Source organism: Ceratotherium simum, chromosome 16 (genome assembly GCF_057802395.1).
Source record: "Ceratotherium simum simum isolate JZ-2026a chromosome 16, ASM5780239v1, whole genome shotgun sequence".
Taxonomy (NCBI): Eukaryota; Metazoa; Chordata; class Mammalia; order Perissodactyla; family Rhinocerotidae; genus Ceratotherium; species Ceratotherium simum.
The window spans coordinates 36,505,630-36,530,673 of record NC_141915.1 but is presented as its reverse complement, the minus strand read 5'-3'; the positions used below and the strand labels follow the sequence as shown (position 1 = coordinate 36,530,673).

Here is a 25,044-nt window from a genome sequence, read left to right as displayed (position 1 = left end):
GTGGCCATCCCATTTACTGAGCCCCCCTCCCCCTTTTTTTGAGGAAGCTTAGCCCTGAGCTAACATCTGTTGCAAATCTTCCTCTCTCTCTCTCTTTTTAAATCCCCCAACGCCCCAGTACATAGTTGTATATCCTAGTTGTAGGTCCTGCTAGTTCTTCTATGTGGGATGCCGCCTCAGCAAGGCTTGATGAGCGGTGAGTAGGTCCGCGCCCAGGATCCAAACTGGTGAACTCCGGGCCGCCAAAGTGGAACACGCGAACTAACTGCTGAGCCACCAGGCTGCCCCCCTACTGAGCCCTTTTAGATGCTAGGCAGCAAGGGAGAAGCTGGAGATGGTGTGGTCAGCCAGGCAAGGCTCCCAACCCCTAGGAGCTCTCAGGTCTTTGAAGCAAACAACAAAAAACTACACTTTGTATTTGAATATCTATCATTTTGCTGGCAAGGGGAGCATTTTAAAGGAAATGGAGGGATCTTTTAGTGAGCTTACAAATGTAACTGAGAAGACAAGATACAAATACAAGAAAGAAAATGCACAAGGACACACACAAAAGATTGCTCCCACTACCCCTCCCCTGTTCAGTTCCTCCTCAGCTCTGGGTGAGGTTATTACTGCAGTGTTCTAACCCATCTCCCTGCCACTCTGATCAGTCCCCCTCACAGCTTCCAGAAAGAAATCTCTAAAGTGCAAGTCCCATCGTGGGACTCCTCTGCTTAAAGTCCCTCAGAGATTCCTCATCACCTCCAGCCCAGGCTCCTTAGCAGGGTATTCAAGTCTCAGCATGAACTGGTTCCCTAAACCATTCCTGTCTCTTCTTTTGGCAACCACCCGAACTCCACCATGCCATTAGTCACCCCCCATACACGATGCTGCTCCACATCTGTACGTGCTGTTCCCTTTGCGTGGAAAGCCCCTATCCTCCTTGTCCACCAGCAAACTTATTCGTCCTATGAAATTCCACTCTTATTTCACCTCTTCTATGAATCCTTCCCTAAACCTTCCAGACAAAACACTCCACTTCCTCCTCTGTATCACTTCTGAACCTTGCTCTTCCTTCTGTTTTCCCATTAATACTTTACAGCGTTTTAGAACAACAAGCTTACTGGCCTGGGGAAACACGATGTTTTGTGCATACTAGTGTCACTCGATGCCTGGTATATAAGGCCTGGCTAATCACTCTGTGTCTCTTGACCTGAAGTGAGGTTGAACAGACAAAAGCAAACCACCATTGAGACTATGTAAAGATATATTCACAAACATTAAGATGTTATAGCCACGGCCAGGGGGATTGAAATTATAAATATCAATAACAACGGCCATTTACTGAACATTTACTCTGTCAGGAACTGTGCTAAGCGCTTTACAATGATCATCGCCTTTAATCCTGACAACAACACTGTGATGGGGCTATTAGTGTCTCCACTTCACAGATGAGAAAACTGAGGCCCAGATAAATTGAAAAACATGTCCAAGAGCAATGCAGATAAAAAGTGGCAGAGCTGAAATTCAAATCGAGATCTGACATCAAAGCCCTGTACTTGACACTATTAGAGCTGATGAATGAAATAAATAAGAGTTATGTTCCTATTATTCATTTGGGAAGGAGAGAGGGGAACAGAACATCTACCAAATTATACAAGGAAAAGTATAAATACGGCAGGAAGTACAAAATAACATATCGTTATGCCCTACTACCTTAGAAAGAATAAATCAGGAAAGATTTTCTGAAGAAAGTAAATTTTAACGAAGGTTGGGAGATGCACCCAGGCAGGAAGAAAAGCCTGTGTGAAAGCGTCAAGGCGGGAAGAACAGTGGAGCTACCTATGTGAAGTCTGGCGGGTGAGGATGGGCAGGGGGGCAACTGGTCAAAGGCTTTGACACCAACATCAATTTCTGCTTCCAGAGCTAATTGTGTTACGATGAATATGACACCCAAAGGAAAGGTTATGTTTGGTTCAAAAAAGAGAAAGGAATGGGGCCGGCCCAGTGGCATAGCAGTTAAATTCGTGTGTTGTGCTTCAGCGGCCTAGGGTTCGCGGGTTCTGATCCCAGGCACAGACCTACTCACCGCTCAACTAAACCATGCTGAGGCAGCATCCCACATAGAAAAACTAGAAGGACCTACAACTACGTACTGGGGCTTTGGGGAGAAAAAAAAGGAGGAAGACTGGCAACAGATGTTAGCTCAGGGCCAATCTTGCTCAAAAAAAAAAAAAAAAAGAAGAAAGAAAAAAGCTTTTAGGATTCCTCCTTCCCCATTCTAAATATACCTAGCTGTTTTACTTTCATCTTAAGTACACATTTTCCTTATGATCATATTTCTTTCCTATTGGTGTTAGTTTTTTCATCTTTCCGCCAGAGTGTACACTTTCCAAGGATAAGAACCACGTCTAAAAGAAACTGTAAACTCTTTTAGTGTTAGCTGCAGTGTTTGAAAATCCAATGTAAGAGATTAACCAATGTTGAACCATTTGTAATGCTGGTATGTGTATGATGAATGGTTAAGTCAGGATAAGATCTTATTCTAAAATACTAATTTCCAGGGAGGGATACTTTACCATCTTTGAGTACTATACATTCAGAGACTGTGAACCCGTAAACATATTCTGATTAACAAGCAAGCATTTACTGTGGTTAGGGCATGGTCTGAGCACTATTAAGGATGGTATGAAAGAACTGATGTATGCTCTTAACACAAGAGCTCCTTCCCACTAGTCAGGGAGCCAGAACATCCAAGAGTGACCTCAGGAATACACCAGTAAGTGCAAAATAACAGTAATAGTGTGAAATTAAATGCTTAAGTGCTGAACGAATACAAAAGAAGAAATGTGAGCCCTTGTCAAATAAGTTCTTATGTGCAGTTCTACCTGAGTAGGTTATTCAAAGCTATTTATACTAAACACTAAAACCTAAATACTAAATACTAAAAGCTGCTTGTGTTAACACCGGCCCAGAATATCCCCAAGGAGAGTGCTGGCGAGGAGTCTGGAACTTTAACTCTTCAGAGTCCTCTGTTTAGCATATCAATCAGATGTTTACCTTCTGCTGCTTTGTTCTTTAGTTCTGCTCCAGGGGGAAATCTCCATCTTAGCAGGCCTCAGGTGAATCTGGGGTCCAGGATCCTAACTTAATGACTGAGCTTGCCTGGATTCCACCCAGTCACTTTTGGCCAAGCTTTGGTCCTCTCAAGGCTTTTCCTGCAGCGAGACAAAATCCTCAACGCCTGCTCTCCACTTCCCAGCTTTTGCTTATGGCTCTTCTTCCAGTCTTGTTTCCTTGACCAACTTCTCCTTCCTAGGTCCTCTCAAAGCAGGCCCTATCCATGCTTGTTTTTTTTTTTTTTTTAGCTCCAGCTTCACTAAAAATACTCCTTCCTCTTCTTCCCTCCCCCAACTCCTAGTTCAAGCATCTGGATTTCCCGAGGTCACTTGGGCTATATGGAGTTCAATGCTTCTCTAACTCTGGTACAACACTCACCCCCACCCCCGCGGGCCACCCAGGGCTCTCAAACCCATACAGAATGGGGGAAGGAGGTGGCCGCTCACCACAGAACTAAACTGGGAATTCTTTGGAGCTACAGCTTCTGGAGAATGATCTTGCCTCCTCCTGCAACGTGAAAGACTAACTTACTCGCTGTTCGCTAATGGCAAGGACAATGTCTCCTCTACCAGGCAAGAAACTTCCTGATGATGGACGCTACCCCTTCGTTCCTTTTACGAGCCCCCATTCCCACCACTTTGAGACACAGGCCAGCTCTTAAAATACAGTTTCTTGAGCAAAATATCCCTTCCCAACTTTGAGTTTATATGCTAAACGGAGACGTCCTTTAGCCAATTAGGCAACGAATGGGTTAAATCTCAGCAACCTGATGGATTCTGGGGGTTTCCTTTCTCGACTTCAGAATTAAAACGACCGGGAAGGGGACTTTTGCCCAAGGTAAAGATGAGAACCGTTAGCTTCAACTATCAGGCTTCTGCCCCAAACAAGAACGGCTACCCACGCCCACAAAGAGAGCCATTCCCCTAACTAAAAATGGCTGGCCCGGGTTTCTTCTATCGGTGCCACTTTTTGCCCCATTCCAAAATGGCGCTCACTGGCCTCAATGGAAGAAACTAAACCTCCCAGCACCCTCTCTAGCCAGTAACGTCAGGTGACGCGAGCCCCAACCGGAAGTGAAGGAAAAAGCGCCTCAGCCCGCGGCGCCTGCGCAGAAGGGTTTAGACGCTGTGAAGCAGGAGGCACTTGGGATCGTCCGCAGGATTGGGACTGCTACAGAGGCCGCCACGGAGCCCGCCGGAGCCACCGTTCCTACTGCTGCTGCCGCCGCTGCCCGAATCGGAACCGTCGGGCCGCAGCCGCCGGCAATGCCGCGAAGGAAGGTGAGAGGAACAGGACGGGAGGGATGGCGGGTTTCTAAGGACGGTCGATTGAGCAACGTGACGCAGTTAGCCACGCCTCACACTGGCTGGGCTCCAACTTCCCGCTCCCCGGAACCTAGCTCAGCAACCCTCTTTTCTGTCGGTACCCAACGGAAAAATGTGGGCCCGACCCTGGCCTCGGCCTATGCCTGCAACTATTCCCGCCCTCTGCTTGCCTGGCTCGGAGGCGTTCTTCTTGTTAATTGGTCGCTGCAACGTGTGGAAGAACATTGATTGGCTGATGACACCGCCCATTTGGGCCCAACGGTCACCTCCCCGCGTGCGGGGGCAGTGTCTGGCCCGGCCCTACCGCGCTCGGATTGGCTGTGGAGAACGATCCCTCCTCTCTTGATTGGCTGCGCTTGGCAGTCTGTCCCGTGGGGGCGCGGTTTAGCGGGACCGCGATTGGTGGCGCGAATCCCTGCCCTTCCGGCTGGTGAAGCTAATAGGTGGAGAGGCGGGGTTTCGGAGCATCCTTCCTTTCCGGGCGGGGGGTACAACAAAGCGGAGGAGTGGGTGGTAGAGAACCAGCGCCCACTCCCAGGGGATCTCGCTCTGGCCTGTTGCCTCTAAGCCATAATTTTTCCTTATTTGCCTAGTTGGACAGCGCCTAGAAAATGCAGTTCGTAAAATCAGAAACTTTCTAGAATTAGATGAGACTTACGAGATCACCTAGGGACACCCCCATCCCTTCTCTTTGCAGCTGAACAGAGGCCTAATGGATTACCTCAAGCCGCTCAATTAGGCAATGGCAGAGCCAGGACTACAGAACAAATCTAATTCAGTTCGACAAATGTTTATTGACTACTTGGCTCCGTGCTGGTTGCTGGGGATTCAAAAATTAATTCGATTTGATCCCTGGCTTAAGGAAATCACAGTCTGATGGAGAAAACAGACATATAAATGGCTGTAGAAGGGTCTAGTAAATTTTCTATTTGGAAGTATATATACAAAGCGTTATGGGAGGGAAGTGAGGGAGCAATTGTCTGCTCTGGAGTAAGATGGGAAGTAGATTGGTGAAAGCCTGAGAGAAGAGCTGAGTTCCAGAGTCAGGCCTGGAAGGGATGGTCAGAGATGATCAGGGATTCAAATGTCTGGGTAATTGGACTAGACCACCTTTAAGACGCCTCCTTCATCCTATCAACTATCTGTGACTTTTTCTGGGGCCTCCACTCATTTCTGGGCAGATTACTCTTGCCATTTGGAAAGCTGGGTGGTATTCTCGCTCATTTTTGCAGAAATCTTTCTCTTCCCAGAGGTTTTAAAAAAAAACATTTACACTTTTTAATGTTTCTTAAAATGACTGCATCAGTAGGTGGTATTTATATTAAGGCTTACCAAATGCAGGAATAGTATTGGTGCCTTAGAATAGGTCCATAGTCCCCTTTCTGCAATTCCCAAATACAAAGAGCTCTTGAAGATGTAAGTTTTTTTAGTAATTTATTTGGTGGCAAAACCTGTTCTAAACTGTCCTGAGGCTAGTTATAATTTTTGTGTGTCTCATTTAGTGTGATTGCTTTTATATCTTGCTGCAGAAATGTTAATATGTTTGATTAGGGGGTGTTATTTGAAGGCTATATGCAAAGTGTTCCCTTTGAAAAATCTAAAAAATTATGAATTCTAAACACAACTGGCCCTAAGTGTTTTTGGATAAAGAATAGGGGACTTGTAGTTTGAAGCTTTGTATCGTTTTTTTAGCAAATACTCTTCCTATTCTGGTTTAGTAAAGAGTATAGTGTTAATGCTCAATTGATAAAAGTTATCTTTATGGCTAAATATGTCTCAGGAGGCTAATAATTGACAAATAATTGTTAATTAAAAAGATAATAAAAGAACCCTCTCTTTTTGAATACCTATGAGTCTTCATGTGTAAGCTGCCTTTTTTTTTTTAAAGCATTCATATGGAGAAACTTAAAGGTAGATAACATAAGAAAGAATTTTACTCTTTTTCTGCTTAAGTTCTTTTGTGATCAGAATTGTGGACCATGATATTTTGTTAGTGTATGGTTTTTTAAAATGTGATAGCTGTTTATGGAGACTTTGAACAATAGCTACCCTAAAGTTAAATGGAGTCTAGCATTAACATTTGTCTCACTACCTTGGACTTTCTGTAAGTGCATGGTTATGTCAGCCAGACTATTTTGAGTTAGATAATTTTATTTCCAGTTTGTGGTACTGACCTTCAAATGGACTTGTTTCAGAGTTAGTGATAATATAGTAAGAATTAATTCTCTTTCTTCATTTATTCAATAAAGGGGCATTATTTGTAGGTTTCTCCATTTAAATGCTCTCAATAAAGGGAAGTTGGCTGTGGAATCCTTTCTTAGGTTTGAACTTGGTGTTTTCAGCATCATGGTTGGTTTTATTTCCAGTGTTAATACAAACCCACAGAGTAAATGCTTCTGTGCTAATGTCTGGATCTATGGTGTTACAGAGGAATGCAGGCAGTAGTTCAGATGGAACCGAAGATTCCGATTTTTCTACAGATCTTGAGCACACAGATAGTTCAGAGAGCGATGGCACATCCCGGCGATCTGCCCGAGTCACCCGCTCCTCAGCCCGGCTGAGCCAGAGTTCCCAAGGTAAAAGCCTTCCTTCTTTTTGACTATGCCTCACAGTCAACTCCCTGGTCATCATATTACTGTGCTAGTCAATGTGGAAACTGGTCTGTTGCCTGGTTGTAGATGACAGAATCTGGTAAAATGCAGAGTGACTGCAGAAGTGTCAGGTCTTTCAAAATGGTTCTTTTGGGGGTGCTGTCCAATTTGTAGACCCAAAGGAACCAAGTCTGTGTGACACAATTATGTCTTGAGTCATTTAATTTTTTTTAAATTACAATTTTCCTATCAGTAAAATGGGAATGTTATCTTTTCAGTTTCTGTTAGAATGGGTTAGGCTTAGAGACTTAAAATAGTCTCTTGAACTTGTTATTGGAGGAGGCCCAACACTTCTAAAACTATGTTTAATTCTGTAATGTAGTCAGTTACACAATTAATAGATAGAAATAGTTGACCCAACTATCAGTTGTAAATACCCAGAATTTTGCTTTGGTAGTAAAGGATTGAGAGTCGCAGTGTTGGAAGTTTCTCTAGTACAATTGACCATCTGGGCTTAGATTGGAGGGTATGCCTGTCCCCTCCTTGCTCTGCTCTGGGATTCCCCGGGGAGGAAAGAAGGTTGCAGTTAATACAGAAAGATGATAATCAATAGATGATAAGGGGTTAAGGGGGAAAAAATGTAATATACTTTGAGCACTTAAATAGTGCTGATTTGGTTACTGCTGTATGTGCATGTTGCAAAATCAGAGAAGAACATCAGTTTTTCAAGCAAGAATGTGGGAACATTCTCTCTCAACAATGTTCCTGACTTTATTTTTGAATTTAACATTTCAGGTGAAGTATACCTGTTGTCTCTTGATTTCTCAACTTCTAAGTTTTTATTTTTTTAGCACAATGGGAATATTAAATGGCTGCTATAATTCAGGTGCTATGTTATGTACTGGCATGCCATGATAGAAAAATCATAGTTCCTGCCCTCAAGGAGCTCACAGTTTAGTGTGAGATGTAGATATATAAACTGATCATGGTAGTGCATTGTGGTAAGGCCTCTGAGAGAGGTTTGCATAGAATACTATGGGGCAGCCAACTTAGGCCAGATGGAAGTCTGAAAGAAGCTAGTAGCAATTTATAAGTTGAAAGATGGGAAAGTGTTATTATAGGCAAAGGAAACAGTATATGCAAAGGAAGAGGCATAATGTTCTTACAACCTGAAAGTTGTAAATATTCAAAATAGCTAGGAATACATGAGCTCTGGGTCTCTTTCTAGTTATTATACTTCATGACCACAGAGTTACACAACTCCTGGGGGCACCATTCCTAGTGTGTTCTATGTAAGGTGGCCCTCTCTAAAGCAAAATGTAGACTGCATTGTAAATGGAGCCCCCTAAAGGCATGCATACTGATAACTTAGCTGTGTGCTAACTTTTACCCACAAGTTTGAGAATTTCAGTTTTTTTCTTTGGATAATCTATAAGATTTACATATTAGGATTTTTCCTTGTTTAAAATATGCTTTAATTTCCGCTTTGAATTTCTTTTATTCCTTGTTTAAGCGTCATCAGATTGGAGATGTAAAAAGGCTGCTGAGTGCTTCAGAATAGGTTTTGCCATCCAAAAGAACTGTAAAAGGTGTATTCTTGCCTTACCCTTTATGAATCTATTATGATTTTGCTTCGGGGTGTCAGGGTAATCAGGAAGGAAAAACGATCTCTGAGGAAAGGAAATATTTTTATGTTGTTACACCTTTAGTATTAGAATATCTGTTTTATGGTGGATTAGAATAAGGGAAGAAAGAAAGGATGCAGTTAATATTTATAAAGCACTAGATCTACAGTAAGTGCTTTACATAAATTATCTCCCTTATTCCTCACAATAGTTGTATGAGGAATGTGCCCCTCGTATTTTCCTGTTTTTATAGATCAGGAAACAGTCTTGGAGAGATGAACTTGCCCAAGATGCCACAGCTAGTTGGGAGTGGGATTGAATCCCATTCAGTTTTGATTCCAGAACCTAAGCTGTTGATTCTACACTATCTTGCATCTCTATACCTGATCTAGGTTCTTTTGCTTATATTTTATTTAATAAATAAATAGGATTTGTTCATTTTATTTAATTAATAGTAATTTAATTAATATTTTATTTAATAAATAAAAAGGATTTGTTGGATTTTGTGAAGTATGAAGAGGAGGGCCTACATGCCAATAAATCATATGGATGGGAAATAAAACAGATTTCTTTCTTTTTTCCTTAATTATTTTATTATCTTTTAAAATCGGCATCAGATTCTAGCCCTGTTCGAAATTTGCAGTCTTTTGGCACTGAGGAGCCTGCTTATTCTACCAGAAGAGTGACCCGTAGTCAGCAGCAGCCTACCCCAGTGACTCCGAAAAAATACCCACTTCGGCAGACTCGTTCGTCTGGCTCAGAAACTGAGCAAGTGGTTGACTTTTCAGATAGAGGTGAGTGGGTATGGTGTGATTTGGACCCATTACAGAGAGTGTGGGCAGTTTCTCTTAAGGAAGGCATGGGGCCATGCAGATAGATGCCTAATACTGACACAGTGCAACTAGGTGAAAGCTGTTTGCCTGATTCTTTTCTTATGTCTTGCTGAGGACAGTTTGGTACTAGAGTATTCTTGAAATTCAGAGTAGCTGGAGTGTATTGGATCAGACCGGCACTAGGCAAAGGGACTGGGGACCTCTTACCCACAGATGAGGAAGGCTTGAACTAGATTTTCTAAGGGCCATGAGCTTAATGAGCCATGCTTATCAGTTCATTTATCTCTGAATTTCTGAGGAGGAGTGACTTTCAGTAATGGGGAATGGTGAGCCCAAATTAGAGGCCTTAGAGCAGAGGTTACAGACTGGTGAGCTTCTAGCCTGCCAGCATGGTCAGTTGGTTTGCTTGCACAGTACTTACATTAAAAAAAAAATTTTTGTTGCCGATATTTGAAAATACAGAGATTTCATATAAAAACCTGGGTTACTAGTTTCTTTTGAAAATGGAAAGCTCTGGGAACAGTAGGTGGCCATTCACCCACAGTGATAATTGGCTGGAGCTGAATAGTGGTTGTCGTTGTGAGTTGGATAATCAGCTGTCTCTTTGGCCTTGCTCAGCCCCTGTAGGCATTTGGTTTGCAACCCCTGATTTAGAGTCAGAATTGTTAGATTACCAACAGCTAATTTAAGAGTCAAGTCCATTCACACTCTCACACCAAGTCTGTTCAATGTCACCCAGAAAGACAACCGTTTTCATTAGTCTTCCATCCGGTATATCTCCTGGAAGGAGAGTGGGATGGTAATGCTTTTTAAAAATTTATTTCTATCCAGTTTTGATTACCCGTGATTGGGGGCTTAGGAGAAACAGAAGTAAGTGAAATGTATTAGAGAAACCCCAAATTTAATTTTAGTCAGAAATTCAAGTTGCACAAAGGGAATGATGTTAGTTTCTCTTCATTTTCCGTTTAGCCTTAGAGCAGATAAATGGCTAAAAGTTACTGGTTAAAGCATAGAAGGAGGAACTGGGAAGCCTGTAAACTCTTCTGAATAGTAAACTTCTAGATAAATGAGCCCCATTCATGAGTTCTACCAATTGCTCTTACTTTAGAAACCAAAAATACAGCTGATCATGATGAGTCTCCACCTCGAACTCCAACTGGAAATGCACCTTCTTCTGAGTCTGACATAGACATCTCCAGCCCCAACGTGTCTCATGATGAGAGCATTGCCAAGGACATGTCCCTGAAAGACTCAGGCAGCGATCTCTCTCATCGCCCCAAGCGTCGTCGCTTCCATGAAAGCTACAATTTCAATATGAAGTGTCCTACCCCAGGCTGTAACTCTCTAGGTAAGTGTGCTCCAGCTTTATGACACCCTGTGTTCTGTGGTTCTCTCTCCCTCTGGAGTTAGGATCAACCAGAAATGTTGAGTGTTCTGTTGCAACCCAGCTTCTTAGGCACTTCAGTGATCACATGCTCAAAGTAACAATGAATTGCCCACTTGAATAAAAGTATTTCTGCTTCTTGGCCTGTTGTCCATAATAATAGATCTGGTTGCAAGGAAATTAACTGTGACTCACCGTTCAGTTTATTGAGAGCTTTTCCCAGTGAAAAATTCTTTCCTTTTTCCAGCAAAAACAAAACAGAAGACCAGTTACCTCCAAGTACCTCATTGTATGGTGCATAGTTCAAGCTTAGAGAGGACTACAGAGGGTAAGCTGGTGCAGAACAGTGGTTATATGGCCATACCTGTTAAGGAAATGAGAAAAACAGATTGCTGTGATGCTGGAAGAGTACAGATGAGACCCTGGCCTTTTGTGACTCCAGTAGTTTTAGGTCTTGTGGCTTTATGTGCTTAGTAAGTATAAAGTAGATAACTTTTTTCTCAGGTAAATGAGTATTTCATTGTTTTCTTATGACTTTTACCCCTCACTGAGGGATTTTTGTAATGGTTTAAACCTTATCTGTGCTCCTTAGGTAAGCTTAGGTGCAAATATGGGGCTTAAGCTTTTGTCTAGAGTTGCAAGGCACTGATTGGGAGATAAGGGGCCTTTCACTACTGGGTTTGCATCTCAAATTTAGCCATAGAATGTGGTCATCAGATTCAGAAAAAAGGTAGAACAGAGTAAGTTGCTGTTATGCAGGGCACCAGTACGTTTTCCCTAGTATTTTATTTATTTGCATCCTTTCCTGGTCTTAGCAGCAGTTTCTCAGAGAATTTCAACCCATCAAAATGCATAAATAGAGGAGAAGTTCCCCTGAACACCATGCCAGTTGTCACTCAAGATAATTGTTTCAGGCCTAGATCAGTTTACTTGGGATAAATAATGAAAAACTAAGCATAGATGACATCATCATGTAAACACTAGTACCAAAGATAGCTAATATGCTTTAAGAGGGGAAGGGGATCTATTTGCCACACAGCAGGGAAAGGAACCTTATCCATGCATCCCTAAATTGTTACTTTTATTTTATGTACTGTGTTTAATCAGTTATTTAATTCTTTTTTTTTTTTTAAAGACACATTTCTTTCTTTCTTTCTTTATTTTCCCCCCTAAAGCCCCAGTAGATAGTTGTATGTCATAGTTGCACAGCCTTCTAGTTGCTGTATGTGAGACGCGGCCTCGGCATGGCCGGAGAAGCGGTGTGTCGGTGCGCACCTGGGATCCGAACCCCGGCCGCCAGCAGCGGAGCGCGCGTACTTAACCACTAAGCCACGGGGCCGGCCCCTCAGTTATTTAATTCTTATTGAATGTTTGCCATGTGCCAGATACTGTTTTAATTTCTGGTGATGTCATTGTGAACATGTCAGAGTCCCTACCCTGATGGAGCTTGCAGTCTAACCAGGGACGGCAAAACAGCTAGATAACATAGTACATCAACTAGAGATATGTGCTATGAAGGAAAATAAAGTAGGGAGTACAGAGAGGGTAAGATATTATTACACACACACACACGAACACACATACACATGGTAGATTAGGGAAAGCCACTCTGATATGGTGACATTTGAGCAGAAACCTGAAAGAAGTGAGAAAGAGTGAGCCATTTGAATATCTGGGGGATACGCATTATGGGTAGAGGGAACAGCAAGCACAAAGGGTCTGGGGCAGGAGAATGCTTAACTAGTTTCAGGCATACTTAGGGCCAATATGCCTGGGGTAGGTAGACCAGAATGGAGAGGAGGAGGTGAGGTCAGAGTAGGGCGTGATTATGTGTTATTTGTGCCCAGGACTTAGCCCTCTTGGGATAGACTAGAGGGTAAGTATAATCTATTGCATCAGAGGAAAGTTTACTTTGACTTTTGTTTTTAATGTACTGGTGAAGTTTGAAAAGTATGAACCTGAGCTTCCAAAATTATTCTTGATCCTGTTCCGCTCTTTATCTTAGGAAAAAGAATGTCATTAATTTTTTTGTTATAGTTTTGGTATGAAAGTATTATGTGCTTTTGAAAAATTAAAACCCTACAGGAGCGTTAGAAGTGCATAAGTAAAAGTTCTCCTTCACTCATATCCCCAGAATCATGCCCCAGATATAAAACTACTGTTGGTAGTTTTTTATGAATGCTTCTAGTAAGTTTCTATACATGTATAAGCATGCATGTGTATGTATGTATATTTCTTTTTTGTTATTCATAAAAAGGAAAATAGACAATAGGTGGTTTGACATTTTGGATATTTTACATTATTAGCACTGAGAGGTCTATCTGTTTAAAGGCTACAGAGAATTCCATTATATTGATAGTTCATAAATTATTTAAATTATCCCATATTCATTGACATTTTGATTGTTTCTCATTTTTAGTTATTTTGAACAATACTGTAATGGATAGCCTTGTATGTACGTATTTTGGTGTCTTTCTAGAAAATCTGTTGGATAAATTCGTAGCAGTGGAATTGCTAGGTCAGTAGATCAGTCATTATTTTTTTAAACTTTTAGTATAGACACATTAGATTCGGTTTTAGCTTACATATAATAAAATAAGACATGACTGGAGTAACGTGCTCAGAAGTTGTAGGTGCCTGATACCTCAAAAGGTGTGCTGCAGTGGGGATTTTACGTTTTGTATGTGGTCTTTGATTACTGAGGTTAGTTTTTTGTGTCTAAGATCGATTGTATGGAAATCTGAAATTACGTTTCTAATAATACAGTCCCAGAGAAATGGCAGCCTGCATATCACATATTAATTCCCCTCTCCCTCAATGCTTGGACAATTTTTGCCCTTTAAAACTTACTCTATAAGTCATGTTGTATAATTTTTAAATCGCAATGTCTCCTTTACCCAAAATTAAATGTCTTTTTTCTGTGAAGGAAAGGTGAAGATTTTTGTAAACTGGCAATTTAGCTTAGCTAATTTATCTTCTTATCTCATTAGCATTGTCTTATCATCCCTCTCAATCTTAGGTGTTTTATAAACCTTTTGGTTGAAGAGACATGTAAAAAGGAAATAATGTTTATGCAATTCCCTGTGTGTTTTCACAAACCACATGAAAAATAGAAAAATGAAGAGACACTCCTTTAGATAAAATGAGCTTTCTGTATTGTTATTCCTAACATTTTCCCCTCTTAAGAGGGCCTGGTGCAAACTGCCTGTTTAAAAGTTTGATTATAGAAAAAGCCTAAATCTTTAAACAAAACCAGCCCCCTTCCCCCCCCAAAAAATGAGTATATTTAATCTGGTCCAAAATTATCAAAATAGGTTTATTTATATGATAGAAAAGGCCATTTCCTTCTCTATTTTTCATAAGTTTCCTTTGGTTATTAAAAGAAGTTCAATTCAGGGACCAGTGGTTAAGTTCACGTGCTCCGGTTCTGTCGCCTGGGGTTTGCAGGTTCAGGTCCTGGGTACAGACCTATGCACCACTCATCGAGCCATGCTGTGGCAGCATCCAGTATACAAAATAGAGGAAGATGGGCACAGATGTTAGTTCAGGGCTAATCTTCCTCAGCAAAGAGAGGAAGATTGTCAACGGATGTTAGCTCAGGGTTGATCTTCCTCACCAAAAAAAAAAAAAAAAAAAGTTCAGATTGAATAGCATTGCATAATAGAAAGGAAAGTACACTTATTATACATATTACATATGACTTGATCAATTTAACATAGGAAAGTTAAATTCCACCAAAAGAAAATAATCCTGCTTGTAATTTTGTGCCTTTATTATAAACGTATGGTTTTATGACATTTTGGAATTTGAGAAGTATGTCATCGGAACAGAAGGAATTAACAATTTATATTACAATTTATATATATATGTATATTAAATTATTTTATTGAGGTCATAATGGTTTATAACATTGTGTAATTTCAGATGTACATTATTATTTATCAGTTTCTATATAGACTGCATCGTGCTCACCACCAAGAGTCTAATTTTTATCTGTCACCATATATATGTTCCCCTTTACCCACTCCCCAACCCCTTTACCCTCTGGTAACCACTAATCTGTTCTCTTTATCCGTGTGTTTGTTTATGTTCCACATATGAGTGAAATCATGTGGTGTTTGTCTTTCTCTGGCTTATTTTGCTTAACGTAACACCGTTAAGGTCCATCCATATTGTTGTGGATGGGATGATTTTGTCTTTTTTTTATGGCTGAGTAGTATTCCATCGTGTGTGTGTGTGTGTGTGTGTGTGTGTGTGTGTGTGTGTGTGTACACACCACATCTTCTTTATCCATTCATCAGTTTACAATTTATATTGAACATACACAAGTCACAAGTATATTCAAAGATTGCCAGATCCAACTTGTGGAAGAAAAGAATTTATTGTGTGTGCAAGTTATGGCCCTAACAGCACTTACCTTTGATGGATTCAATCTGTGATCAGACATATATTTGATAAAAACGATAGAGCAAATAAACAAGTTTGTCATAGAGAAGAATATCACTTTCTAAGCTTAAACTTATTCTATCTTGAGATTAAGTTTTTCCATTCCTTAACAGGACACCTTACAGGAAAACACGAGAGACATTTCTCCATTTCAGGATGTCCGCTCTATCATAACCTCTCAGCTGACGAATGCAAGGTAATTGTATTCTCATTTATTCAACATACACTTATTGAGTGCTTACCATTTGCCAGGCACTTTGCTAAACAATGGGGATATAGTATGAACAAAATGAGCAAGGTCCTTCTTACGTTCTAGTGGAGAAAACATCATAAAAAACAACTGTGTTTTTTAAGAAAATAGACAAATAAAAGAATTATAGAATGTAATGGGTGCTTTGAAAGGAAATAACAAGGAGGTTATGTATGGAATATTTGGAACACCACCTTCTAGTGCTTTGATGTTTTCCATTGAAAGTTAACTTCAGAGACTGCTAGGAACCTTTTCTACTAAGGAATGATTTGCATAAATATGTGATCTCAATATTTATGCGTTAAGTTCTGTTATAAATCTATGAAAACATTTTACTTTTAAAAAGTTGTTCATAATTATTCTCTTTGTCCATCTATTTCTGCGGAATACTTTTCATTTTTTGTTGTTACTCTCTATGACACCTACTCTTGGCTTATTCTTGTTTTAAATTCTTGAAAAATATAGTCCTAAATAACCTTCGGGATTTTGGAATAATGGATTTAGGAGTAGAGCCTAAGATCTTAATTTGTATGTTCCTATATGGGCTGCTACCAAGGATGGAACTGAAAACTAATTATGGGGAAGCAAGAGTTGAAAATGTTATTAATTAAATGGATTGCTTGGGTAGTATTTGGACAGGTTATCCAAGCTGGTTAGAGGAAAGTATTAATTGTTGTTTTTGTGGTGGTTATTTTACTAATAAGGCTGGGGTCATGGGTTTATTCCTGTCTGAGCCAGTTTCATCCTGCGAAGAATTAGATTCCCCAGCTAACATTAATTCTCCCTGATTCAGGAATTTGTTCTCTTGTTTACAAGTAGACCACACGATGGAAAGTTTCTTTGTGTGTTTAGTCTTTCAGCAAAGTAGTATATTTTCAGTGCTTGTATGCATTTTAAGGTTGAGGACACTTACTCTTATTTTTCTTCATTCCAAATCTCTTGTATAAGCAAGACAGTTTCTTCCATTCTGTTTAAGTAAGTGGTAGGTCTTCCAGTTATCTTCCCTTAGTCTGAGACCAGATCAAAACAGGAACAACTCTGCCAACGTCTGCGTCAGAAGCTGACAAGGTATTAGGTACTTCTTTCTCTGAAAATAACTGTGATCTCTCTTTTTTGAGAGTTGTTCTCTACCGCTTGTTTTTAAATATAATAATCTGATACTGTGGATGGTTTTACATAAAAGTCTTCCTAAGGTATAGCTTTAAAAGTTGTTGGCTTGTAGCAATAGGAACATGTAACCTTAAGCAATTTATTTTTAAAAAAGAAAAAGAAAAATTTTAGTTTGGGAAACAAAATTCTGAAAAAAGGAAAGCATCTCCTGAATTTTTTCTCTTTTGTGCTCTCTTCTTGACAAGGGGAATCAGGTTCAGCGTAATCCATCTTTACTACTGGAACATGTGCTTGGAGGACCAGGAGAGTTTTTGAAAGATATTTATTTTTATTACATTTAGGATCCCAAATGGAAACATTAGACTAATTTCTCACATTTATTAAAAGCTCTAGCATTTTTAAAGTACTTGCACATACGTGATTACTCTGAGTTTCCTGGTAAACAGTTACAATCAGTGATATTACCATTTTTATTCAGTCAGATTTCTGTGAGTGCATGTCCCAAGCACTGCACAGGTATCTGAGGGATGCTGTGAATGAGATGAAACACTGCATTCAAGGAGCTTACATTCTCCTGGGGGAGGCAAAATCAACATATAAATTAATAAGTAAATAATAATTTCATGTAGTGATAAATGCTGTGAGGAACAAATAGACCAAAGATACAGAGAGTGTTTAGGGCTGATGGGGGTATGGCACTGCTTTTGCTTGGGTCGTTTAGGAAGACCTGGAATTGGCATTTGATCTGAGTCATGACTAATGGTGAAGAGGCAGTTAGTTGTGTCAGGATCTACGAGAAGAGATCTAAGTAGAATGAGCAAGTGCAAAGGCTATGAGGTGGGGATAAACTGTTGGGTTTGAGGAATCGGAAGTATGCGTGTGTGGCTGGAGCATCATGGGAAATGAAGAAGCAGGATCCAGGTCGTGAAGGACCTGTAGGCTTTGGCACAAGGAGTGTGTGGTTATTGTCACGGCAATGGGAAGCATTTGGAGGGCTTTAGCAGAGGTGTGATATAATTTCATAAGCACTTTCTAAAATCACAGCTTGCTTGTATGTGGAGAATGGACTGGAGGGGGCAAGAGTTGACCCAGAGTAGACTAGTTGGAAGGCTCCTCCAAGTTCAGGTAATAGATGGTAGCCTGGGCTGGTGTTGTATCAGTGGAGATAGTAAGAATTGGTTGCATTCAGGATATATTTTGGAGGGGAGCCGCGTAATAGATTTGATGTGAGGTGTGAGAGAAAAAGAAGAATCAAGGATGACATTCAAGTTTTTGACCTGATCAATTGTTTAGAAAATACTGCTATTTATTGATACAGGGAAGAATTAGGGTTGAGCAGATTTGAGGGGGGACGTCAGTTGTTCTCTTTTGACCATGATGAGTTTTAGTGTTGAAGTTGAACAGGCAGCTGGATATGAGTTCCTCACTTCCCAGAAGATGAAACTGAAGCTATTGGAGAGCTAATGTAATTTAAGATCACATAACTACAGATTTAAGTTTCTTTATAGCCTTGACCCCAGGTATCCAACCTTTTCTTTGTGCTCATCACTTTATTCTTGCGCTTCCTCATACTGTTTCTTATGCCTTGTACAGTGGAAAGAGTCCAGGCTCAGAGTCATCAGACTTAATTAAAATCTTAGCTTTACCATCGTTTAGTTGTACAGTCATGCGCTGCATAACGACGTTTCGGTCAACAATGGACTGCATATACAATGGTGGTCCCTTAAAACTAATACCATCTAGCCTAGGTGTGTGGTAGACAATCCCATCTAGGTTTGTGTAAGAACACTCTATGATGTTTGCACAATGATGAAATCGCATAACGCATTTTTCAGAATGTATTCCTGTTGTTAAGTGGCACATGACTGTAATTATTTCACTTGTCTGATTCTCAGTTAATGGCTGAGAAAACAGAATGTGGAGTTTGCCTTATTTCTTTCTTATAGAGATTGTGATAATAAATGTGAAGACCCTTTAAAAGTAAAAGTACAGGGCCTTCCTGGTGGCGTAGCGGTTAAGTGCGCGGGCTCCGCTTCTGCTGCCCGAGGGTTCGAGGGCCGGATCCCAGGCGTGCACGATGCACCGCTTGTCAAGCCGTGCTGTGGTGGCGTCCTGTGTAAAGTAGAGGAAGATGGGTACGGATGTTACCCCAGGGCCAATCTTCCTCAGCAAAAAGAGGAGAATTGGCATTGGATGTTAGCTCAGGGCTAATCTTCCTCACACACACACCCACACACAAAGTACAGCATAAATTCAAGGGATTACTATTGTATTCTTATGCTTTAAGTAAACATAGCCTTAGAAGCAGGTGGATTTATTGACGTTGTTGATGGTTACAGGTGAGAGCACAGAGCCGGGATAAGCAGATAGAAGAAAGGATGCTGTCCCACAGGCAAGATGACAACAACAGGCATGCAACCAGGCACCAGGTATGGGCCTTGTTAAAGCTCTGGCCGTTCACAGTTTAAGAGCCAAGTCTTGGATCTCCTCTGCCCCATAACTGTGTTTAGGTGTATCCATGCCTCTGGTTTCCTATGGTTTATCTAAATGACTGGTCTTCAGTCATAAACTCAGAATCATATTTGTCTTCCAAATAGTAAATTTTCATGAAACAAACACTTCTACCTTATAAATGAAGGAATCATGCTATCTCTAATAATAATAATAAGAGAATAATAATAAAAGATAATCCTGATTATTTGGGAGATTACACTTGCTGCTCTATTTCCTCATTTTCCATCTACTTTTTAATCCATTGTAATTTACCTTCAGACCCCTCTGCTCTGCTGGCATGTTTCCAGGGTCATCAGTGGCTTTTCCTTAGCGTTTGACACTTGTTCATTATGTCATTTGTCTTCTACTTCTCTCTTCACTGGGCTTCCGAGATGCTGCTTTGCCCGAATCCTTCTTCCTCTCTGAACATTCATGCCTGTTGATTACACTTAATTCCTTGTTCCTCCCTGAATGCCTTTGGTCTTTGCTCTTGCTGTTTTTCTGCCTAAAACTCTATACCTGTACCAAGAAGAGATTGTATTTATTCCTCAAGGTCTTGTGCAACTCTCCACTGTTGTAGGAGTTCTTCCCAAATCTTCTACCATGAATGAATTCCTTGCTCATGTATTCCCATAGTAATGTTCTTAGAATGTTAGTTTAGCCCTTTTCACATTACATATACGTAGCTCATCATATGGATGTCTGTTGTTGTGGTTAGATTATGAGTCATAGCACGAGAAGCATGGTGATGAGGGAGTTGGGCTTTGGAGCCAAACAGATCTGGATTTGAATACTGTGATTCTCTTATTCTAGCTGTGTGGTCTTGGGTAGATCAGCAGACCTCCCTAAACTTTATTTCTTTGTTAATAAAAAGGAGTGAATAATAGCTACCTGGCAGGGTAAATTATGCATATAAAGTACCCATCCTCAGTGCGTGGAAGTAATAAGTGCTCTTTAAGTGGTAGCTACACTTTTTTTCATTGTCTGTCTTGGGTTCTATTCTTATTCAGTTCTTAAATTTTTATTCATTTTTGTGTCAGTACTTGGAAAACAGTAAGCATACAATAAATACCTATTGAATTGAAATGATCCTTGTTTTATTCCTGTTGCTTTGGTGGGGACTTGCATCCTTAATTTATGTCCTGTTTGGGTTAATATTAAAATAAGTACATTCCTGAACTCATATTAACTGAGAGGGAGGGTAATGGTCTAGGTGATGAGGGAACCTGATTTGGAACTTTAAAATTGCTGTAGGTTTTACAGGATGGATGTAACACATCTGGTGTCCCCCCTCCCACCTTTTTTGGTTACTTTCATTTTGAAACTTAATTACATAATGGGTTTTCTAGCCAGCTTCTCAGTTTTCTCTTTTTTCCTTTTAGGCACCAACAGAGAGGCAGCTGCGATATAAGGAAAAGGTGGCTGAACTCAGGAAGAAAAGGAATTCTGGGCTGAGCAAAGAACAGAAAGAGAAATACATGGTGAGAAAAAGTTAAATATTTAATTAGCATGAAGCCTTGCTCTCACATTTGATTCCTTTTGGTTTCTAAGCTTCTGCTTTTCAGGTTTGCCATTTGGTATTCGAAGGACTCTTCTCTGGCAGTTAGAGTTTACTATAATCCCCCAAAAGGGGGTTGTTAAGAGTGGAAACAGGAATCTTCGAGAAACAAAATACTGTTAGAATTTAGATGAAAAAAAATTCAATCATCTAGTTGTTTGTAAACCTCACTTGAGCTTTAAAGGGTTAAATTCACCCACTCAAACAAATACCATGATATTGGAGATGTCTGTATAATGAAAAATATTCAAGCGAAGCAGTATCTACTTATTTTAAGGAAAAATAAAATGTCTACATGATAAAAGGTATTAATCGGATAATGTATTCTATAATAGATCTTTTTGTAGTTTTACTTTTTTTTCTAGTTTTAAAAGTAATGCACATTTGTAATAGAAAATATAGAATGGTTAAGAAAAGTGTATAGAAATAAACATTACCACAGTTAGCTTTTTGGGTTATATCCTTCTGGCTTTTTACGTAATGCCTTATTTACATAATTTGGATATTACTATAAGTACAGTTTTGAATTCTGTGTTTTCTCTTAAATATTTTGAACTAATTTCCTCATTTCAATTAAAATTCTTCAAAAAATTTTTTGCATAAGACAATTTTTATGTAAAGATTCATTTTGTCATAAATGTATTAATAATGCTTACTATTGAGAATACCAAAAATATAGAGAAGAAAAATTCCAAGGAAAATCACCCACCAAGGTATAAACCACTGTTAACATATTGGCATGTGATCTCTTTTTATGATGTGTATTTTTACTTTATTTTTTCGTGGAGTTGGAATATTTGCTGATTTAGTCATTAGAATAATTATGAAAAGTATGTTTTGTGGATATTTAGATAGCATGGCTTCCCTAAGACAAAAATATGCCAAACTATGTAGTTACTTTTTTGGTAGTCATCACTGTCTTGAAAATGATAACCGTATGAATAAAGGGAGATGGGCCAATATGAGATGACTGGTGGGCTGTGGGGTGAATTTGTTGAGTTTGTAGACGGAGGGCTCTAGTGGTGAGCTGTAGGGTGCAAGGTTGTATGCTTTTTCTGTCTTATTCAATGTTTTTATTTTCAAATTGGGTAGGGGGTAATAATACGATAGATAACACCATTTATTGAGTGCTTATGTGCTAGGCACTGTGGTTATGTTTCTCCCATAATCTTTGTAACAAAGTTGGATGATGTTTCACCTGTTTTATAGATGGGAAACTGAGGTTTTGAGAGGTAATTTGCCTGCAATCATACATGTAGAGTGTCTGAGGTAAAAGTTCCTGAAATTTATCTCCCAATCATCTGCTTTCCAGTAGTTTGGACTAGTTATTTGGACCCAGCCTTCCTGGTAAAATGCTGGATAGGATTTTTTTTTAAGCTTTTAAAAAAACAGGTTCGTGAAACTAGAAGAAATAACTAATGCTTAGAACCTAAATCTTAGATACAGAGTCCAAATTCAAAAAGATATCCATCAGATGGGTGCAGATTAACTCAAAGAAATTTTACTAGGGGTAAAGGTACTGATGAATGGTTCCTTCATATGCTAATATATGTGTGAAATCTGTAATGTTCTTCCTGGGATGAGCCATCCAATCCATTTAACAATCATTATCTCCTATTCTCTGGGTGAGAGGTGGAGTCTAGGAAGGAGTGGGAAGGGCTAGAATCAAAGGTTTAAAAGAAGTTTCCACGGTGCAATTTCTTTCCTGTGAAGGGATACTTGTAGTGAACTGCAATGGTAAGATCTGATAATTATTTAAAACTGGATTATTTTTATGCTTCTAATTTTCTATGACTATTCCCTCTTTTGTTCTTGCTTGATATTTAGTAAAACGTTTTTCAGAAAGGCCAGCCTGTTTTTTCTGTACACTTAGGCTGGAGTTCTGAAGTGGGAGCATTATAGTGCCTTTGGCGGAGAGCCTAACGGTGGGTGCAGCAATTCAAGTGAAAGACTTTACGAAAGACTGCTTAGTCCAACTGCCCCTTCCTGCCTGCCGAGTTTCCTTTAGATCTAAAATCTTAGACTTAAGTCTTAGAGATTCTGTGTTTTGTTTTTAAGTGGGGAAATATCCATCAAGGTTCCTTCCAGATCTTAAGGTTCTAGGAATTTGTAGTGCCTTTGGGTTTGTTGTATTTTATTTATTTGTACTGTCATGCATATTTTCAGAGAAAGAAAAGGAGGCATAGAGTTCTGGTCCTTGAGGTGCTCATTTAGAGATAGAAGAATGAAACTCCCTTTTGGAGAGGTTGTAAGAGCATTTCCTTGCAGATTCACTAGGGTAGGTAGTGGTGTCTTCTGGCATTAACCTGCCTGATTTGTCTTGTGCTCGATCCCTATTGCCTAGTATAATGCCTGGCATATAGTTGACACTAAATAAATACCTTATGGTTCTGCTTGGCCCTTTGGTTGACATCGATTGAAATGAAATAGATAAGTTCTCAGAAGCAGAGGGTATCACGCTCTGATTATTTCCCTAGGAACACAGGCAGACCTATGGGAACACTCGGGAACCTCTCTTGGAAAACCTGACTAGCGAGTACGACTTGGATCTTTTCCGAAGAGCACAAGCCCGGGCTTCAGAGGATTTGGTGAGTATTAAAACCTCCAAGCTGAGGACCACTTGTAAAGGACACTTAGAACTACCAAGAAAAATGATTAGCAGTCAGTTTGATGGGAATTGGATGTACCTTGCTGCTTGAATCTCTTTTCCCTTCCCCCAGCTATCCTTATTTGAGACTGTCTTTCTTCTCATTCATATTTAAAATTAATTACCCCTCCTCCCTTCCCTTGTCCCTTCCCTCTCCACCTCAACTCCTGGAAGGACCTGTTTGGTGGAGGTGGTAAGCTGGATAAAACAATAGGAGCCACTTTGTCTCAGTTGGGTAATTTGCAATTCTGAGAACCTCTAGACTGGGAGATACCTCTTTCTGTTGTCCTCTTAACCCAAACAGGAACTCCCCTTTGCAGGGTTGCCTCAGCACTGCAATACTGCTGTAAAAGAATAAAAAGAGCAGTGAAGAGGGATAATGGAAAAGGTGGTTGTCAGATATTTTATTGTTTTTTGTTTTGTTGTGTTTTGTTTTTTTTGTGAGGAAGATCAGCTCTGAGCTAACATCTGATACCAATCCTCCTCCTCTTTTTGCTGAGGAAGATCGGCCCTGAGCTAACGTACGTGCCCATCTTCCTCTACATTATATGGGACGCCGCCACAGCATGGCTGAACAAGCAGTGCGTTGGTGTGCGCCCGGGATCCAAACCTGCAAACCCTGGGCCGCTGCAGCGGAACGCGTGCACTTAACCACTTGCGCCACCAGGCCAGCCCCTATTAGCTATATTAGAATTAATCTTTGACACAGCACAGCCAAGTTTTATATATTAAGATGGTTTTCTGTTAGTTAACATTTAGTTTTGATACCCTAGCAGAATTTTCAACAACTTTGCTTTAAGAAAATTGTGGTGATTGAGTTGACCTCTGATTTTAATGGATTAAATGTGTTCAGGGAAACTTAGTTTGTAAAGCAAATGTCATCTTCCTTTTTTTTTTTTTTTTTTTCAAAATAATATCGAATACTTAATTTAAAAATCCCGGAATAGACTTGTTGCAAGTTTTGTGGGAGGCAGGGTTTGATAGCTGCCCTTGGCTGGCATGGGCTGTTACTGCTGTTTTTCTCTGTCCTACTCTGGAACAGCATCTCCTAGGCTAACCTGTCACAACTCTCCACCTGGTTATGTTAAAAATGATTTCTGTAGCTAACTTGTAGCAACGAGTGGGGATAGAGATCCAAAAATATTTTCTACTTTCCAGACTTTAGACTCCAGAATTAAAGCGTCGTCTATGTTTAAAAAATATTTTTTCAAGGACCTGAGTTGAGAGGGTGGCCACTGTGGGTATGCATCACACAGATCCACACAGCTTTATAAAAGCTTCTGCAGATACGTAAAATACGTTTTAGATAATCTTTTCTGTTTAGTTTTAGAATGTTTTGTAAAGATGGGGAGTTTTTATTTGTGGTAGATTGTCTTTTATAATCAAGTTTGGTTCAGGCTGATAAAAACGAAATTTTAGAAGGACTTGTTCTGATGTTCAAAAGATGAGGCCCAGAGTGTGGTAGGGAGCAGAGAAAAGCCACTCTGTATAGAGACCTGTGCTCTGGGCAGTGTGGATAGTAAGTTTTCCATAAGCCTTCCTGATTATCCATGCCCTTGTAGCCCTCTTTAATGCAAGTTTTTCATGAGTTAGAAGCCAAATCTGTCTTCAGTTTTTTTTCCATAGCCTAGCATGGTGACATGCACGTAAGCTTACTACAGGCTTTTAAAAACAAAGGTGATC

The 25,044-nt window shown here is 40.0% G+C and overlaps 1 protein-coding gene across 4 annotated transcripts in view; it reads left to right on the top strand.

Moving 5' to 3' along the window:
• Positions 1-4,205: 4,205 nt before the first annotated feature.
• KAT7 (lysine acetyltransferase 7) overlaps positions 4,206-25,044 on the top strand; it is a 30,472-nt gene continuing 9,633 nt past the window's right edge. The window contains exons 1-9 of one of the 4 annotated variants that reach the window (XM_087441012.1): positions 4,206-4,379; positions 6,853-7,000; positions 9,258-9,434; positions 10,582-10,821; positions 11,105-11,185; positions 15,417-15,499; positions 19,003-19,092; positions 20,539-20,637; positions 23,192-23,302. In XM_087441012.1, coding sequence (XP_087297138.1) covers positions 4,365-4,379; positions 6,853-7,000; positions 9,258-9,434; positions 10,582-10,821; positions 11,105-11,185; positions 15,417-15,499; positions 19,003-19,092; positions 20,539-20,637; positions 23,192-23,302 — 1,044 coding nt within the window. In that variant the 5' untranslated portion in view covers positions 4,206-4,364. The remainder of the gene's footprint in view (positions 4,380-6,852; positions 7,001-9,257; positions 9,435-10,581; positions 10,822-11,104; positions 11,186-15,416; positions 15,500-19,002; positions 19,093-20,538; positions 20,638-23,191; positions 23,303-25,044) is intronic. The other 3 variants (XM_087441013.1, XM_004434662.3, XM_004434664.3) reach the window with 3 other exon arrangements.